General features: G+C 48.4%; 4 protein-coding genes across 6 annotated transcripts; 3 read left to right on the top strand and 1 right to left on the bottom strand.

The window, feature by feature from the left end:
- The first annotated feature begins 1,539 nt into the window (after window positions 1-1,539).
- On the top strand, window positions 1,540-5,786 carry FOIG_03194 (uncharacterized protein). The gene is made up of 2 exons (XM_031200937.1): window positions 1,540-1,745; window positions 1,936-5,786. Exon 2 carries the CDS (start codon window positions 3,199-3,201, stop codon window positions 5,413-5,415), a length of 2,217 nt encoding a protein of 738 aa, XP_031068461.1. The 5' UTR covers window positions 1,540-1,745; window positions 1,936-3,198; the 3' UTR covers window positions 5,416-5,786.
- A 464-nt stretch (window positions 5,787-6,250) lies between these two features.
- On the bottom strand, window positions 6,251-8,185 carry FOIG_03193 (uncharacterized protein). The gene is made up of 2 exons (XM_031200936.1): window positions 7,837-8,185; window positions 6,251-7,736 (listed from the first exon to the last, which is right to left on the bottom strand). Exons 1-2 carry the CDS (start codon window positions 7,906-7,908, stop codon window positions 6,759-6,761), a joined length of 1,050 nt encoding a protein of 349 aa, XP_031068460.1. The 5' UTR covers window positions 7,909-8,185; the 3' UTR covers window positions 6,251-6,758.
- A 3,239-nt stretch (window positions 8,186-11,424) lies between these two features.
- FOIG_03192 (uncharacterized protein) lies at window positions 11,425-15,243 on the top strand. Of its 2 annotated transcripts, XM_031200934.1 has the most exons (4): window positions 11,425-12,390; window positions 12,564-14,286; window positions 14,337-14,463; window positions 14,513-15,243. In XM_031200934.1, the coding sequence occupies exons 1-4, from the start codon at window positions 12,001-12,003 to the stop codon at window positions 14,607-14,609; spliced, it is 2,337 nt and encodes a 778-aa protein (XP_031068458.1). In that variant the 5' UTR covers window positions 11,425-12,000; the 3' UTR covers window positions 14,610-15,243. The 2 variants fall into 2 exon arrangements, with proteins under 2 accessions (XP_031068458.1, XP_031068459.1); XM_031200935.1 differs by having other exon boundaries at window positions 11,443-14,286.
- A 103-nt stretch (window positions 15,244-15,346) lies between these two features.
- FOIG_03191 (phosphatidylserine synthase) lies at window positions 15,347-16,988 on the top strand. Of its 2 annotated transcripts, XM_031200932.1 has the most exons (4): window positions 15,347-15,777; window positions 15,850-15,945; window positions 16,038-16,231; window positions 16,290-16,988. In XM_031200932.1, the coding sequence occupies exons 1-4, from the start codon at window positions 15,702-15,704 to the stop codon at window positions 16,656-16,658; spliced, it is 735 nt and encodes a 244-aa protein (XP_031068456.1). In that variant the 5' UTR covers window positions 15,347-15,701; the 3' UTR covers window positions 16,659-16,988. The 2 variants fall into 2 exon arrangements, with proteins under 2 accessions (XP_031068456.1, XP_031068457.1); XM_031200933.1 differs by having other exon boundaries at window positions 15,850-16,231.
- The last annotated feature ends 545 nt before the right edge of the window (window positions 16,989-17,533 follow it).

The following is a 17,533-nucleotide window of genomic DNA, read 5'->3' as shown; positions in this document are numbered from 1 at the left end:
GAACGCCAATGGAAGTGCTAGAATTGTCTTGGTGCCACAAACCTAACATACTTTATTTATGGCAAGATCAATGAAATAATAGAAAGGTTTCTGGTATGAGGTATCTTATGACCTGAATTGCTTCTCGTGCCAACAGGAAGCATCAGAGCCTAATGCTTTTAGGAAGAAGCTGTGAGAAAAGCCACCGTTCCTCGACTGCATTGAACTTCTTCACTCACTCATTCAATATTCGCCAAAGCCGTTTCAAAAACCTTAGCGAATAATGAACCCTTCATGAATCAACATACCCTAGACCATAATAGATGATTCACTGAATTGACTAATTTAAAACGTTCCCTAATCTGAGTTCGAAGTTCTCTCCAGGTGTTATCTGCAGGGACTTGTTAGTTACGCTGGGAATAGGTGTCTGAGTGCCTGGTTTATGCTTCACTATAGCTTATGTACTCCTGTCAATCTGGATAATGAAAATGACATATAGCAAATCTTTCCATGCCCCAGATTTTAATCGGTAAACGAACGATCATGAAGAAGATCTTGGCTTTTATGAATATATGGGGATGACCCAATGCCCTCTCTTATTTCTAGTCAAGAGAGAGACAAGAAATATGGAATACGAGGCAAGAAAAGAGGGCCACTCACTCGATCTTCATCTCAAAGTTGGGTCTCAGAAAAGCACCACAAACGGGAGTTAAGAAAAGTTTCCTTATACTACTTTTGGGAACTTGTAAACCAGAGATTGTGACATTGTCAGGAATAGTAAATGTATTTAGAATTGAGAGGATTTGGGACTATACATGTTCAATGGCGAAAGGAGTATAAGAAGCTCGTCTTTCAACTTTTCACACACTCACCTAACTGAATGATGTTCTCATACCAAATAATCACATGAAGCTTTAACCATATATTGTTTAAGAGTAGTATTAGTCAAGTCTAATCATAAGCTCAACCTTAGTGTTTCATGACGTTCTTAAATCGGCATCTAATCTCATAAACGAAGGATATAGGAGTTTTATGGAACTCTTCAGGATGTGTTCATACTGAAACTCTCGTGTAAAGTCCCATTCGTCTCAACAACTTACCCGACAACCTGGTAGACTCCTAATAGACTGGAAGCTCACAATTCTTTCTCAAGACCATCCCTGGAATAAAGGATGATCTCCAAGTTTAAGGTTACGGTATCAAAAGCTTTAGCGTCGTCGCACGCCATCAGCTTTATTCCGTCCCATGCTGGTTACTCAGCGGGACTCGACATTACGGACAGATATTCTATTTCGGTAATCGAAAGGCGTCGCTGACAGAGGCACAGACAGATTTTAGATACGAGAAACGGTGACAGTCCGAGTCAGGCTCGAGGCGAAGGACAACAGGGATGTGGGCGGTTGTGGCCCGGAACATGGGTCTAAGAGCGGTAAGTCAAGGGATGCCTGAGCGGATGAACTGATCCAGGCAAGGATCTTGAGAGAGGAGGTTTGAAGTACAACATAGTATTTAACGTAGATGGCACATGGGATTGATAGTGCATGAAGAAGGATTGAACCAGCTGTTTTCTGCTTACTAGCCTAATCTATCTGGCGATTTAACCCTGTTGTGCTTCCTAATGCTGAGCTGTTGGGCTGATTTGTTTGGTTTCCTGTGTGTGATGGTCTTGAGGAGTTGTTTGCGTGTGGTGGCGGTGGTGATAAATATGCCGTCTGTTATTACTTTTGAACTAATGCCGGCATCATCCCAAAGGAGACACATTTCAGGTACGTTATGCAGGTACTATGCACGTTCATTGATTAGCTGCTAGCCAAACAATTCTCAGGAGGATGAAATTTTCAGTCTGTCTGTCATCTTGTTCTAGAGTGAGCTTTGTTTCGTGGGATATTTTGCCGTGCCTTGTCTTCCACGTTCTAGCAGCGGGGCCTTTGGCTAACTTTAGGCGTGATGTACCAGGCTCGGCGCGTTTGCTGGCGGGAAGGGCCACAACGGGCAGGGCCACAGGGAGAAACGGTGGTGGATGTTCAGGTGTCTCAGGTGGCCAGGTACAGGTATTAGTAGCGCTCAGGCGCTAACCAGAACAACTTACTGCTCCTCCTGCCAAGACGATTGACCAGACCAGACTCTGGAATCTGCATCAATCCCCACCTGAAATTCATCTCCTTGCTGAGGCTCACTCACCTAAATCCGCTTCGGGGCTTCTTTTTCCATCAACAACATTCTGTCTTATACGCGCACTATGCATCAACACCATCGCGATGCGATGCCGCCCACATTGCCGAGACTGTTTTTTAATCAAGGCGTTAAAGCAACCAAGAAACAGAAACAAAAGAAGCAAAAACCAAATGGAAGGATGCCACATGCGGGTGACATCCTTCTAATTATTCCGACCAACTTCCACTTTACCTGGAGCTTGGATGTCATCCCGACGGGAAAACACCCGCCTGGAACCTCGTGACAAACGCAAATGCAAACATCACACAAGGCCACGCAAGCCAAGAGAGCCAAGGCGTCCCAGAAGTCTGGGATATCAACCTTGTTTATGTTGCTCACATCGGATCTTTTGTTTGCTTCTCGGTGCTCGGATACTAGCTAGGACGGTAGGACCTGACTAGTCAGGTAGGTAAGGTAGTGAAGCTCAGACAGCGTGGGGAGGCTGTCGTGCTTCAGATCTGTCGCAGGACAGGGTATTGCTCCTAGCGACGACGAACCCATGTCTACCGTACTTGAACTGATGTATAATGTCAGTTGTATCTGGAAACAGCTAAAACACTAGTAAAGGGTAAAGGGAGTCAAGGTAGGTCGGTTCGGTACCTTAACGTTAGGTTGACCACCCTCCCACTCGGGGCAATCATATTGTCGTTTCATTCTCTCTCACACTTTCTGTCTTGTCTTCCTTTCCTTCTCTGTTTCTGTTTCTCTTGGTGTCTTTCCTTGTTTTGCGCCCTCTACATTCTCTTGTCGTACCCTTATTCACTCATTCTCGTTTCTCATCACGGTATTTGGCCGTGATATCTACATTCTCTTACCTTCATTACATTTGCGAGGTGACTGGGTCATCCATCTACATGCATATTGCCAGAAAGTAGATGGCCATAGGGGCCCTATGTTAAGCTTTTGCTCATTTATCAGACTTTTTGCCTCTGTTCACGGTTGGGCCAGGCTTCGACTCCAGCTCTCACTAACAGCGACTGGCATCGCGAACGCTTCTGGTCGAGGATGTTAGCCCTCCGAACACGGGCTTTGTTCAACTTTATATTCGGAAGACAGTATGCCGGCATACCACGAGAAATCGATACCAACAATACACACTCGCTCGAAGAACGAGCACCCGTGGTGATCACTAAGACGAAGATGGAGTCTCGTTATGTGGTCATCCCCGAGCCTACCACCATCGTGGTTACATACCATGTCCCAGCCAACGCTACAGAGAACACCGACAGCGTTGAGTTGCCGCCGGCTTCAACTGCGCCTGCTGCAGACCTGGCATCTGTTCCCGCAGCGGATCCTGCTGTAGATACCCCAGTATTTGCATCATTGATTGTACCTACAACGCAAGAGGCCGAGCCCGTTCCAACGACTGTACCTGCAGCTGGAGGAGAGGCAGCGCCTGAAACTAGTGACGCAAATCTGAACGAGACGACAGTTCCCATCGAACCGATTGCTCAGCCAACTTCTCAACCACCCCCACAGGAAACGCCCCAAGAACCCCCAGTGGTTAATGGTCCTGACCCGGTAACAACACCTGTTCAGCCAACCACTGAAGAGCTGCCCAAGGGAACACCAGAAGATGCTCGATTGACAGATGGACCGGATCCGGTGACAACACCTGTCCAGACAACGACGCCGCCGGCACCTCAGGAGACACCACAGGATGCCCGATTAATCGATGGACCAGACCCCGTAACGACGCCTGTTCAGGCGCCTAAGGATACTCCAGAAAATGCTCGACTCATAATCGAGACTGAGTCCTCATCATCATCGTCCTTGTCCTCGTCTTCGACATCTACTTCGGAGGTTCTCCTTTTTGATACTGCGTCCTTCACCTTCACTGGTCCTCCATCTCGGTCAACGACCCTCCAAACCCGATCTGTAACCAGAACTGCTTCTTCCGCTACTGAGACTACAGAAGCATCTGATAGTTTCGTTTTCGATGATGGTGAGACGGGCGCTGACGGAGCTGCGCCGGCACTTAGTACGGCGACTCTAGCCGACGGAGGCCTTACAACCATTGGCCTCGGTGCGACTGCTGGAAGCGACCATGCCTCGAAAACCGAAAGTCCTGATTCAGCTGTCAAAAAGGACTCCGACAATGCAGGCCCAACTCCAGTCGTTGTAGGCAGTATTGTCGGCTCCATCGTGGGATTGTCTTTCCTGGCACTTGTCATCTTTTGGCTCATCAGGAGACGGAGACAGCAGCGTCGAAGGAGCACTCTTCTCACTCCGCTCGATTTCCCTCAAGGCGGATCTGGCAAGGAGAAGTACGAAATCGACAATCATTCGCTCGGCCCAACGCCTCGCTCTGTCAAGGTCGCTGCCGCTATGAGCGCCAATGCTAAAAAGATTGGTCAACGATTCCGACAGTCCATGAGCTCTTCTCATGTCGACATGAGCCGAGGAAACTCTCAGTTCGGCGCCGAAAGCCACAGCGCGTCTACAAACCGCGCCCCTAGCCGAGGGAGCGCAGCTCCTGGGCAACAACAAGGATGGTGGTCACGACTTATTGAAGAATCAAGCGTCGTGGACCTCGCAGCAGCCCCCCCTGTGCCGGACGATGGTTATGATGGAAGACGAACTCCTAGCCCCAAACCTTTCTCTGATGCCAACACCATTCCTGCTGCGCCTCGTGGGGACTCATATGGGCGCGGTAGCGTCTTGCCTCACGGTTCTCTTGTGCCACCCCCACTTGCCCCTGCTCGGCCTCATTCTTTGGATAACCCGTTCGCCGACGAGAGTTCCAGCTTGTCTCCTGACCCCATGCAACCGCCACCGATGGCCCATAGAGAGCCAGTCGATCAGAGGCAAGGCCCGACCATGTCGCGCAACCTTACACCTCAATCGACAGGTGACGGCGTGAGGCTAAGGCCACAGGAAGTTTGGCGCGGCAACGTTCACTCGAACCCCTTCGACTTGGAGCTCGATGGCCGACACATGTCTAGTATGGGACACATTCAAAACATGCCACGCTACACTGCCGCCAGCTCCTTCTATAGCACAAACCGCCAAACCGTCAGACACTCTCGGGCTGAGAGTTACACTTCACGATATACCAGCGGAGTGAGCGACGTTAGCGAGTGGCCTCCTGTGCCTCCTCAACCTCGTGTACCCAGTATCTATGGCCGATACGATGGATCTGACTTTCCCCCCTCACCGCGACACTCCCGAAGTGAGAGCGACGGCAATATTCTGAGACGACAAACCGGCCAGGCGATGTGAACCCTCATAGCAGGGACACGGATATTCACTTCGTTCCCTCTCGGCGGAGGACCAACATAGTGGTTCTCCTGGGATACTCATTGGCTCGCTGTAAGACTTGGGGGGTGGTTTAAAATAGAAGATGGATAGATGGTGTTGATGTTTGATGTCAGCGTTTATGCTTATGATACCACAGAACTAGGCTTTTCTCCTTCTTTTTCTTTAGAAGAACGCACACTGCGTGAGGTGTCGCTAGAGTCAAAATCAGAAAAGCTTGCTATGCTCCGCCGAGACTTTAGTTTTATACCACTATTAATACAATGTGCTGTTCGTGTCATTTTAACTCTGGGCGTGAATGTGAAGGCGCTCTTGATTGACATTGCATGATTAGGTTACAGGCGTAGTGTAATGTTCAACTGTGTATGGATGGATGTTAGTAATGCATCAAATACGTGGTGCTTCCACTTCTGGCAGGTTTTGGCAACCATTATTGAGCCTCTAATCGAGTACATGTCTCGAAAGTACTGTTGAACCCCTCTTCAATCCACATGATGCAGTCCATCCAACCAAATAACACGCTTTTTCCATCCCTCGGGAGTTCATGACATCAGACTCAAAACTCACACTTGTAGCATTTCGTCTAGTGATTGGCTCTAGATGGTCAAAAACGGGGTCTCGGAGGCGCGAAACAGACACGACATAGCTACGCGCCAGCTCTTTCGCGCGTAAATTGCCCGTCGCACGCGCGCTTGGACACGGGTTTTTATGCGACGACCTACCCTTGCGTGGAGGAGAAGGTTATTTCCTCACTCGTTTTCGTTCCACATGCAGGCATTGGCAGTCGTATGATCAACATTCTCAAGAACGACTCAGTAATAATATGAATTTTGAACTCGAAATAGTTAGGTACTAGTAGTAAAGTAAGATGATGGTCACATTGTCCATAAGCCGTTCCATCAATCCATCCAGGCAGTGCCCCCTATTCTCCTGAACCGGCCCATAATGTAATCTGTTTTAACAATTCTTCACCTCAAACAAGATAAGAGAAACCAACCGCTGAAAAAAAAAAAACTATCCTCCTGGTCTCGCTTGGTACGAGACGTGGTCTTCGATAACCTCCCTTGAAAGACCTTCTTTCATGCCATTGCCGTTTATTCTATAACGCCGTCGCAAATAATGGGAAACCCAGACATGTACAGTGGTGTTACTGTACGCCACGAATAATCGAGGCCAATCCAAATAGTGTAAAAAAAAAAAAAAAAAAAGTGCATGCGTGAGTGTCACAACAAGTGCTGTCATGGTATCATGTCCACAAAGAACTCGGATCATATTCACACCATTTCTCCAACCCTTCATACCGACGCTCAGTCGAACGTGAGCCGCCTTTGGGTACCGCTCACGGGTGTCCTAGTTGTCGTAATTGAGATTGGTGTCTTGAAGGGCTTTTGTGCTGGGCTGGGTGTGATATTGACAAATTCGGCAAAGTCGAAAGCTTGACTGGGGGTGGTTGGGAAGAGGTTACCCCCACCAGGCGTCATCATCATCGAGGAAGGTAGATCCATCTGCTTGTTCTTCTGGGGAGGGGTTGATGGGGGCTCCATTCGTGTTCGAGTTGAAGTTCTGACAGCTGGTGATGGCGAAGCAGCGAGGTAGAGAAGTAAATCTGCTCCCTCCTCACCAGTTTTGCCATTGGTCCCTGCACCGTTTTCGCCCTTGTTCCGCTTGCTAACAGACCTGGTGCGCATAGGTGGTGTGCGTGGAGGAGAAGAGCGGATATTGGTAGGGTTGAATGAGTGGATGGGCAAAAGATCGTCATCGTCATCGGAAGGTGCAGCAAAATTGGGTGATGTCAGCTCACGACTCATCAGACGCTGCTGGAAAAAGGAGACATCGGGTCCTCCCGATGTAGTAAAGTGTTGTTGCCGCCTGGGCTTGAGGGGAGACGATCGTGTTAGTTGATGCGAGTTCTTCCATACACCATTACTGCCAAAGGACTTGTGTGCCGTAGGGGAAAGTCGGAATCGTTTGCTAGGGCTCGATGATACATCGTGAAAGGAGGCGAGGTATGTGCGCTTGCGGTGTCCCGTGCTGCCGTTGCTGGAGCCTACCGCATCGGAGAACAGGGGCGCTTTGAGGGGAGAGCTCATGAGTGCTCGGGACGGATATGGGAGATCGGATGCGCTTGATGATGAGTCGGAGAGGACATCTGTAGGCTCGGTCAAACGTTTCCTTCGCATCTCCTCTTCGACTTTTGGCTCGATGGAGTCGAGTGTGAGGTCTTCCCAGCCATGCTTGGTCTTGAATTTTGCGAGGGCGAGGCGGTTTTGCAAACGTCGTGCAATCTTAAAGAGTGGAAATGTCAGTCAATGCTTGCCTCATCAGGAGTAAAAAAGAACAGATTGAATTTTCACTAGTAAAAAGTCAATGGATCAAGTTACTCACTTTGCTCACTTCTGCACGCTTCAGCACACTGTCGACGACATCTTCTGGCTGCTTCTTCCACGGCGAAGACATGATGCTTCTACGCTTGCACTTGTGCTCTACTCTGCTCTGCTGCTAGGGGCAACCGCCGTGAAATTTGAAATAAGAAGTCGAATCGATCGATGTGTTGTGTAAAGTTGGAAAATAATATTGGTTGATCTTTGATGCAAGTTTGTGTGTCGAATGGCAAGAAATCAAGTCGAAATGGTCAAGGAGTGAATTGTGGTGAGTGGTGGTTGAAGTGGCTTGGGTGCGTGAATGAAGAATCCAAGTTAAGTTGGAGAGAACAGAGCAAGCAAACGCAATCTCGAGGGACCGTTACAGTTGAGTACTGTACCTTATGAGCTGGAGCCTGCTAACCTGGTCTTAGTGGCACGCACTAACACTGCAGTTGCCCGTCATGAAGTACTAGGTACTTTGGCCTTGGTGGAAGCGGACCTGCCCTGTGAGGGGGGCTCGTGCCACTACGGCCGGGTAACGACTCACAGTAGAGGAGAAGCTGAACTGAGCTGGAAACTTTAGTTTGGCTTCTTTGTTCACAGACTCGAGGCCTTGGAGCTATCTTTGATTGGCTATTGTGATAATACAATAATAGTTCTTGTTCTTTACATTTGTATCTGCAGTTGATGTTCATTCGACGAATCACTGAAAGAGACCCCCAACTTGCACCATCGTTTGATAAGATCATTAACATCAGATCCAAGACGTCAAGGAACTCTTTTCAGTAGCCGGTCGCTGGGGTCACCAAGTAAATTTGGTCACATTCCTCTGGAAACGAAACCCGAGTTTGCTCGCTAGGCTCGATCTGCCCTGGAAGTTTTTAATTAGACATGTATCTGATACTTGAGTACTTTAGGAAAAAGTATTTATGCATGCACTTTGCACACGAATCTCAGCCAATCAGATGCTTCAGATTGACCCCTTCTCACTCGATCTGACGCTGCTGGGCCAGCAAATGGACCCATTTGTCGTTTCCCAGCTCTCTGTCACAGGCTTCAGCCAGCCTCAGGCTTGAGGTAGTCCATGGTATGCGAGAAAGGCTATAGAGTCGGCAATGTCTCTTGATAGGCTTTTCACGACAAGCGAAATGCAAACCCCTTAAACAGATCAAGCCAACACAAGCTATGGTCTCTCTACATCTGTCAAATCTATGAAAGTTTATACAATGCTAGGTTACTTATACTGGCGTCAGCCTTTGTCCAGGCTGAACAAACTCCTTTGTTTTGTAGTCCATTGCTCGGTTTGATTGGCTGCAGATTCTCCGAGGACTGACCAAACTTGGTCAATAATGCATGCAAGGGACCGGCTGACGGAGTATAAGCTTGGCTCTATATCTTGTTTCCTCCACCTGTTTGAAAAGGAGTTGATCGATTGACGATTTTTGTTATTTGCTCTAGACTCTCCTCTGTTTTCGCTTTTGAATGAATTACGTCCTTGGCCGAGTGTATTCAGCACCGATTTGCTCGAACCTCTAGTAAGTTGATATGAGGAGCTTCAACAGCGAGTTGTCTCTTGTCTCTTCTCACTCATGATAACTGATAAGATGGGTTATGGCGATGAATAGGGATGAGGGCTTGCATTTTGGTTTACTTTTATTTTGCGAATGCATTGACCAGGTTATCAAAGCTCTGTTAACTCATAAGTCTAGCTATGCTGATCCATACATGCTCTCCTTAACAATTTCGTCTATTGGATAACTCCACAACTCACGTTCGTTGATGATTCAGCCAGCCAATTCGACAACACCAATCAAATTCCGTAAATATCCACAAAGACCATCAAAGGAAACGATCTGTAAGTCGACTGATGGCATTGCATCGCAATGTCAATGAGAGTTTAGAAGAGACACATCGTTACTCAATTTGAAAGCGGGGGATCCGAACTCTGATTCCCAACAGCGTCAAAAGAGAATATGAAAATGCCGACAACACAATTTATTCGGCTTGCATAGGAGTCGGAGTCGGCGTCGTGCTCCCCGATGAAGTTTGTTTGCTGTCTCGGCAGGTCTCAAGGGATTTATATCTCGTTGATGCAAATCTGGAATGACGAATTCACAAGTCAGTTTCTTGCTTGCAACAACTCAGGCAGCGTCTTTGCTTTCAGACCACGCTAGTACACCCACGTTATTCCCATAACACGAGGCGTTGTCGTCAGTTGGTCATCATCGTATTCATCAGCTCACCCTCCTAAGATGGATGTTGTTCAATGTTCCCCTCATAAGCTGCATTTCGCATACGTGGACTTTTTGCTTTCGGCTGATAGTTGCCCGCCATTATTAGCATATGTTAATCAAGTCAGGATGCAGGACATTTTTACTTCCCTGTTTACCGTGATGTGGGATCAATCGGCTTATGGTCTCGAAACAGGATAGTTTCGAGCGAGGAGATAAAGTATCACCGACATTATTCAATTGGTGTTGCAGTGGAGGGGGACATGGTGGTGGCCTTGAATAAACCTCGAATCTGAAACGAGATGGCCAAGGTCTGTACAACCACTATCTTGAAAATGGGAGAAACCTTGAATCCCATTGATTCAATCACTTCTGAGATAGAGTGTTCTCTGTAATGCGTTGGCTAGTCTAGTTGCAGGCGCTAAAAGAACTTCTGCATGGCCTCGCAATCATGGATGGCACCATCAATCAACTGGCTCATCCCCTGGAAACACCCACCAACAGTCTTTATGTTTAACGTGGGATCTTGAATGGAAACGCAATTTCGTTGGATGGTCTACTATCGGAGGCGGCACGGGATGGTCCCGCCTAGACAAGGCCAGGGGCTGTACTATTATCTCGACGTCATCGAAATTGAGGACTGATGGTTTCAAAATAGCAGCGACTTCTAATATATTATCAAAGGATTGCGCGGTGAATATTAGCCGAATGCTACGATTGCTAGCAAAGTTGATGAACACCAGTGCCTAAGCGAAGACACTGGATGCCGGCCAAGAGCTACCATTAGCTGCTCTAGCTGCTGGAATCACTTCAAAGATTGAGTTCCCGCTGGATGCGGCTGGTTGAATTCAATATCAAGCTCCACTGAACTTGTGGTTGTATTCAACTTGGGCCTCGCTGGAGCCCACCTAGATCACGATCGCTTTCAACTCGGCACGTTGTGAGTCTTGGCCCATCTGTGGCCTGCCCATAAGCTTACAAGGATGAGTCTGTGACATTTTGATACTGGATCGACCCGAATTGATCAACAGAGATAGACACTGTTGGAGTATAATGTCTCAATGTTCCCGATGGGTTATCATATCATTCCAATACTGCGTCTTCCGTCTTCCGTCTTCCGTCTCCCAGAGTGATTCAACCTCTCTCTCGCTCGCTGTCAGTGGCAGCAACAAGTAAGCCACCATCTGGTTGAGCACGCTTGCAACGGCCGCAATAATAAATCGCATCGCTGCAACCCACCAATTCCAGCGGATCCCCCGGCCCAAGCTTGAGCACATCCTCGTTCTCGGCGAGTGCATTAGCAGCACCAGCCACTTTTTGCACGTCTTTGGATCGATTGTGGCCTTCTTTTCGTCCAGTCTGGCCATACAGAACATCTTCCGTCATCTGTCATCACTCGTTGAGTGTCAAGGATCCTAATAAGATATCCATCCTTCTCCGTTCTCCGTTGAACAGGGGTGGAAGGGGACATTTGAGGGCTATCTTTCCAAGGCAGTGAAGAAGATCCTGGGAAACGAAACTGTGGATTTCCATTCATTTGTTATTTCTCTGTTGGTCCTTCCAGAAACCATATTAGGTTCTCATCTCTAAAATTTTGCGCCTTCCCCCTTCCTTTTCCTTCCTTCGATCGACCAAGAGGAAGTCAACTGTCGACGACTGACAGCTTCCACTGCTTCTATTCTTGTTACACCCCCCATCGGGATCTCACTCCACCTCATTCATCTAAACTACCACCCCATTCGTTCCTCCAGACTTGCAATACGAGCGCTCTCCTCTCTTACTCTGTCGACCACCGGTTTCTTGGGTACTTCAATCTCAGTCTCTCCCTCACTTTTCTGTCGACTTTGCCTTGGTTTCTTGATCCGTCTCTCGCTTGCCCACGACGCAATTGTCATACAACTTTGACTCTTATTTGGATACATCTTGGAAAAGGCAGGTCCTAGTCGCCGGCGACAATGGCCCCGACCTTCCTCAACAACCTGCGCCGCCGATCGAGGGCCAGTTTCCGTACCAATCGATCAACCGACACATCCAGTGATGGTGCTACAAGTCAAGCAACATCGCCCTCGAGCGGTTCCTTAACGCCGCCTTCGATTGATCACCAGTCAGACCCTGCACTTCATCTGCAGGTAAAAGATCAGCAGCAACTCCAGCGTCGACAGTCTCAAATGTCCCAGAGCCAGAGCCAACTCAACGTCCCCACGCGACCGCCGCTATCGTCCAACTCCAATCGCAACAGTGTTTCCGGAATGTCGGGTCTTGGTGCGCCTTCTATCAATGGAAGACAGACTCTTCCAGTGTCACCATACGCTCCAAGAATGATCAACATCACCGAAAATGCATGGGTATGTCTTGGTGTTTTGCTTTTGAGTTGTTTCTATGGCTAGTGGACTTTGTGGCGCGCATGCAAATGCAAGCCATATCGTCAGGGGTTAATTGGTACAGAAGCTATGCCAAGACTTCCAACAAACATAACTCGCTCAAGAAGAAGTTGGAGTGTTGCGCTAACCGTCACCAGGTCTATCAAAAAGTTCTTCTTGTTTATGGCACAATCGGAAATGCCGCCGAGAAACCCCTCGATGGCACCCTTAATGTTTGCCGACTTGACGACAACTTCCCTGCGATCAGCTGGCCCGTTTGCAACTCGCATTTCAAGGCACTGGTGTACCTTCAACCGGGTCCGAATAGATTGCGTTTCGAGTTCTCAAGTCCGAAACTTGCGAACAGCAACAGCTCCAACCCAATCCATGCTTCCTACCTTACTGTTCACATGCTACCCGTGACCAATTCACCACCTTTGCAGCTTGCGATACTCGTTGCGAAGGACTCTCCCGAAACATTCGATGCCTCGCCCGCCCGAGCCGAAAAGGAAGGAAATGGACTGGAAATGGCCGTCAAGAAGTTCAGAATGGCAGCGTACCTGTGGCAGGCCTTCACCTCGGAACAGATGTGGCGGAACAAGCTTGGGCGACGGGCTTTCCGCTTTGATGAAGAATGGACAACAGGCTCGGCCAATTATCGTGACCAAGAGAACGGCACCATGCGCTCCGAAGCCCGTGTCCATGTTATTCGCTCCGACAAGACCCTTGCTGAGATTCGAGATCTTAACAAGGCCCAGCAAAACGAGAAGGCGACCGATAAGGGCGCTTTGTACGGGATCGCTTCAGAGGCCGTCAAGAAATACTTCAACCCGCTGCCGGGGCAAAAGCTATACGTGTCTTGTCTTCTCTTGGATTCTCATTGGGATACGACAGCAAAGACCGTGACCGGCCACGCCGCTCTTGGAGGAGGGGATGGTGATCTTCAACTCGCCATTTTTGGATCTCACTGCCTTCACAGTTACCCTTCCACTTTCGAAGAGGTTGTGCCTGCTTTCACTGACTGTACTCCAACGGATACAAACCATGTGGCTAATGACTGCAACGAAGCGGGCAGTTCTTGGGAGGCTGCCAATATCGGTATTGGCGCTCATATGCATGAGACAGGCCATCTATTCGGATGTCCCCACCAGGAGAGTGGTGTAATGCTACGAGATTACGTGGTGCTAAACCGTACATTCGTGGCTCGAGAGGCATATTGTACAAGGACCAAATCCAAAGGTGGTCTTGCGCTCCAGGCCGACGAATGTGGATGGCACCGCCTCGACTGCTTGCGTTTCCGAGCTCATCCGTCTTTCCGCCTTCCCAATGATCCTCCGATGAACCCTGACGGTAGTGTTCAAGCCTTCCCTGTCGAAAATGGCAATGTACTTGTTATGGCGGCCACAGGAATTTTCTTTGTTGAGATTTATGCGGATGGTGACGATGTCTGCCATGCTTGGATCGAGTATCCCACTGATCAAGGGACGCCCTCCCGGCAAATCACGCTCAGCGAAAGTGAGCTGCGAGGCAGACTGCCCGAGAAGAAAAGAAAGGGATCTCTCAAAATATCAGTCAAGTCTTACGGGGGAGGATCACTTGATATTGACGATTACAAAAGGTTTACCTCCAAGGAGTCTCTCATTAAGCTACCGAACGGGAAGAGTGCTTTCCGAAGCCAGAAGCTGGGTAGCTCTAAGATGGATGGAAGCCAGCCTACGGAAGCCATCTTTACGAGTGCTGTCAAGCAAGACAGAGTTCTATCCCGTGTGGTCATTTATCACGGTATGGCCGTGGATGGAATGGAATTCATTTATGACGATGATTCCAGGCAGTTGTTTGGAAAGAAGGGCGGCAAAGAAGGGGGAGATACCTTCGAGTTTGGTAAGTTCTTACTCATTGATGGACCGACAAGGATCTAATAGGAGACGTAGATGTTCGTCGTGGTGAATACATCAGTGGCTTCGTCGCGCGATCTGGTTTCTGGATCGATGGCATACAAATTCTGACGAGTTTGGGTCGCAAGTCGCCCGTTTATGGAAATGCTCATGGAGGAGATGCGTAAGTTTATTCTTGTGTCGCTACAAACTTAGCTGACCCTAGTCACTAGGCACACTTTGATACCTCCTCGAGGATACATCATTTGTGGCGTTTCCGGCTCCTGTGGCCAGTGGTTAGATGGCTTCTCGGTTCTCATCACGCGATGAGCAGGAGCAAAACCACTCGATGTCCAGATTTTTGCACACTCATTCTACAGGATAACAATCAGCCGTCTATGGATAAACATTAATTGTTAATTACGAAGCATGGGAGAGACACGCCCTACCTGTCTTACAGCGGCCAGACAGATACCGCAAGCATTGTTCGGGACTTTTATCTGATACCGGCGTTGGGGTAGTTTTCTTTTGTTTACCGCCTCTGAAAGGAGGCTACACACATTACATACATACACGCTTGCATATCAAGTTAAGGGGTAACGCATACACAGCATACCATGAGCAGACGCGGACCTGAATAAACACCGCAGGGGATGTCTGATCTTGAAGTCTTTATCGCTCTATGTTAATTTCGACCGTTTCCTGCATGTGTCCAGAACGTTTGTGTGTGTGCTAACTATCATAGGTTTCATTTAACTTCGCTTAATGATGTGACGGTGAGCGAGCTTGTGCGAATACGATGCGAATCTGACATGTGATAGTCTACCCCAGAATTTGTTGAGCTGTTGATCAACTTGGTGACGCTGGAGATCCGGTACCATTCTGACGTTCTCCGTATGTAAGATATAGATTCACAAAAATATGCGAATGTGACCATGAACAACCGCCTTGACCTTTGCGTGTGACGAACTGTTGATGGCTGGTGACTTATCAGGAACGGTTGAGCGTCTAAGCCATTGCTATCACGTGCAGCTGGCCAGCACTAGCGCCCACAATGACGGCATCCACCTAAGCAAGGAAAGCAGGACGTCCCGCCGCGAAAGCAGCAAACGCGACGTCGTCCTCAACGTCAACCACTTGTGGAAAACCTGCTCTCTTTTCCCTTCTGCAACTTCACACAACCACCAGAAACATAACAAGTTCTGAACCGCAGAATATCACTCAACTTCGCATTGCTAGTATTCTTGCACGCTTTGAACATTCTCTTTTCGCATCCATCGACACTGCTTCCTGCCACCACGAAGCTTATTACGATTGTCCATTTCCTGTATTCCTGTACGGAACACTGCTGAGGTCGACTTCTCGTACCGTCCGACTCCATCAACCCTCGCATTAACCAAAAGTCGTTGGAATCGCCGTAGAATGTCTAGAAGGAGCAACACCATGTCGGGCTCCAATGGAAACATCCCCAAGGACCTCACATCCTCCAGCAGCCCAGGTAAGCTTTAGCCAAGGATGGAACAATTAAGCGAGTTTGGGTTTCCAGAACCGACATTGATCTTCTGTATAGCAATTGACAAGCAAAAGACTCTTCTTTCTGCCGATGTTGGGCACTTCTCTCTCGTGCGGGCCATGCACCTTGCCGACTTGATTACTCTCATGAATGGTATGTACACCTTGACTACGGAAACCGTCGCATTTGACATGCTTCGTTCTTCAGAAAAATGTGATGGTTTGCTAACTCTAGCGTCATCACAGGTGCTTGCGGTGTCATGTCCATCTTCTCCTCGCTACGATACGCACTTGGCGACCCCAAGGATTTTGACAACCTCTGGCTTGCTCTCTTCTTCCTGCCTTTCGGTCTGTTCTTCGACTTTTTCGACGGCAAGGTTGCTCGATGGAGGAAGAAGAGTAGTCTCATGGGCCAAGAATTGGATTCTCTTGCTGATTTGGTATGTCTCAATGCGCGCATTGTCACTTAATATGGTCACTAATAGGAATACTGTTCAGATCTCCTTCGGCGTCGCTCCCGCTATGGTCGCCTTCACTCTTGGTTTCCGTTCGCTTGCCGACACTGTTGGTCTTACCTTCTTCGTTCTGTGTGGCCTCACTCGCCTCGCACGCTTCAACGTTACCGTTTCGGTTCTTCCGAAGGACGCCTCCGGCAAGAGCCAGTATTTCGAAGGAACTCCCATTCCCACTTCGCTCGGCATGGACGCTATCATGGCCTATTGGCTCTCGCAGCGCTGGGTTCATGACAACCTTCCCTTTGGTGTCTGGTTCCAGGGTTCAGCTTTCGAGTTCCATCCTGCCGTCATTCTGTTCATGATCCACGGCTGCCTCATGACCAGCAAGACCATCCGCATACCCAAGCCTTAAGCGATAGCCGATATTACTATTTAACATGGTACGTTGGCTTGGTGTAGTTGCACTGAAAGATTGGGTGGAGTGGGGTCATGTAGTCTGGATCTGAGCATACGTTTGCCTTCACTGGAGGTGTCATGGGATCGAGTAGGGGGTTCAACAGGAAGTTCGCAAGAACAAACATAAGGGACAAAAGGGGTTCCGCGCACGCGGTTGGAGACATTTTCATTTGGGGTTTGGGGGTTTGGGCAGGACATGATTCACGCAGCTTATTGAAACAATGGTAGTTCATGATACCCATACATTCCTTATCTTGGTGCTTGGATTTTATGTGACAACTTTGAATCAGTTTCTGTTTATCATAAGCATAGCATTGTGGATAGATGCGTAGTACATGGCCATATCGAGTCGCTCGATGGTCTCAACTATGATCTGTTCGTATGACGTGACAGGCTTGATGTCACATTGTACTGTGATAAGAATGTGACTGACATAGTCGTGATGCGGAAGCATGGCTCTCAATGATGAGGTCTACTTCATAATGAAGACACAAAGGGCCGGTTCTAGGTCTCTATCATTCATTCAGGACTTTGAGGCAGTGAATCTCGCTTAAGTGAGTGGATATTTGGAACCTAACAGGATCTGAAGTTGGACCATTAATCCATTGTTCCTGTTGAGCGTTTCCAAGTATCAACCAGCATAAGGTTTAAGAAAAGCTTGGATGTGCTCACAGGTTCTCTGTTTCTAGACGAAATGACTAGGCATTGGAAGCTGGGTATGACCAAAAATAGAGCCATACGTGATGCCTACGCACAATCTGAGGCTCTGCGGTGAGTGGATCGACAAACCATAATGAGGCTTGGTTGCCGAATTCCCGGTACTGAATAAGA

Source organism: Fusarium odoratissimum (assembly GCF_000260195.1).
Source record: "Fusarium odoratissimum NRRL 54006 unplaced genomic scaffold supercont1.4, whole genome shotgun sequence".
Taxonomy (NCBI): domain Eukaryota; kingdom Fungi; phylum Ascomycota; class Sordariomycetes; order Hypocreales; family Nectriaceae; genus Fusarium; species Fusarium odoratissimum.
This window is presented reverse-complemented; position numbering and strand designations above follow the sequence as displayed.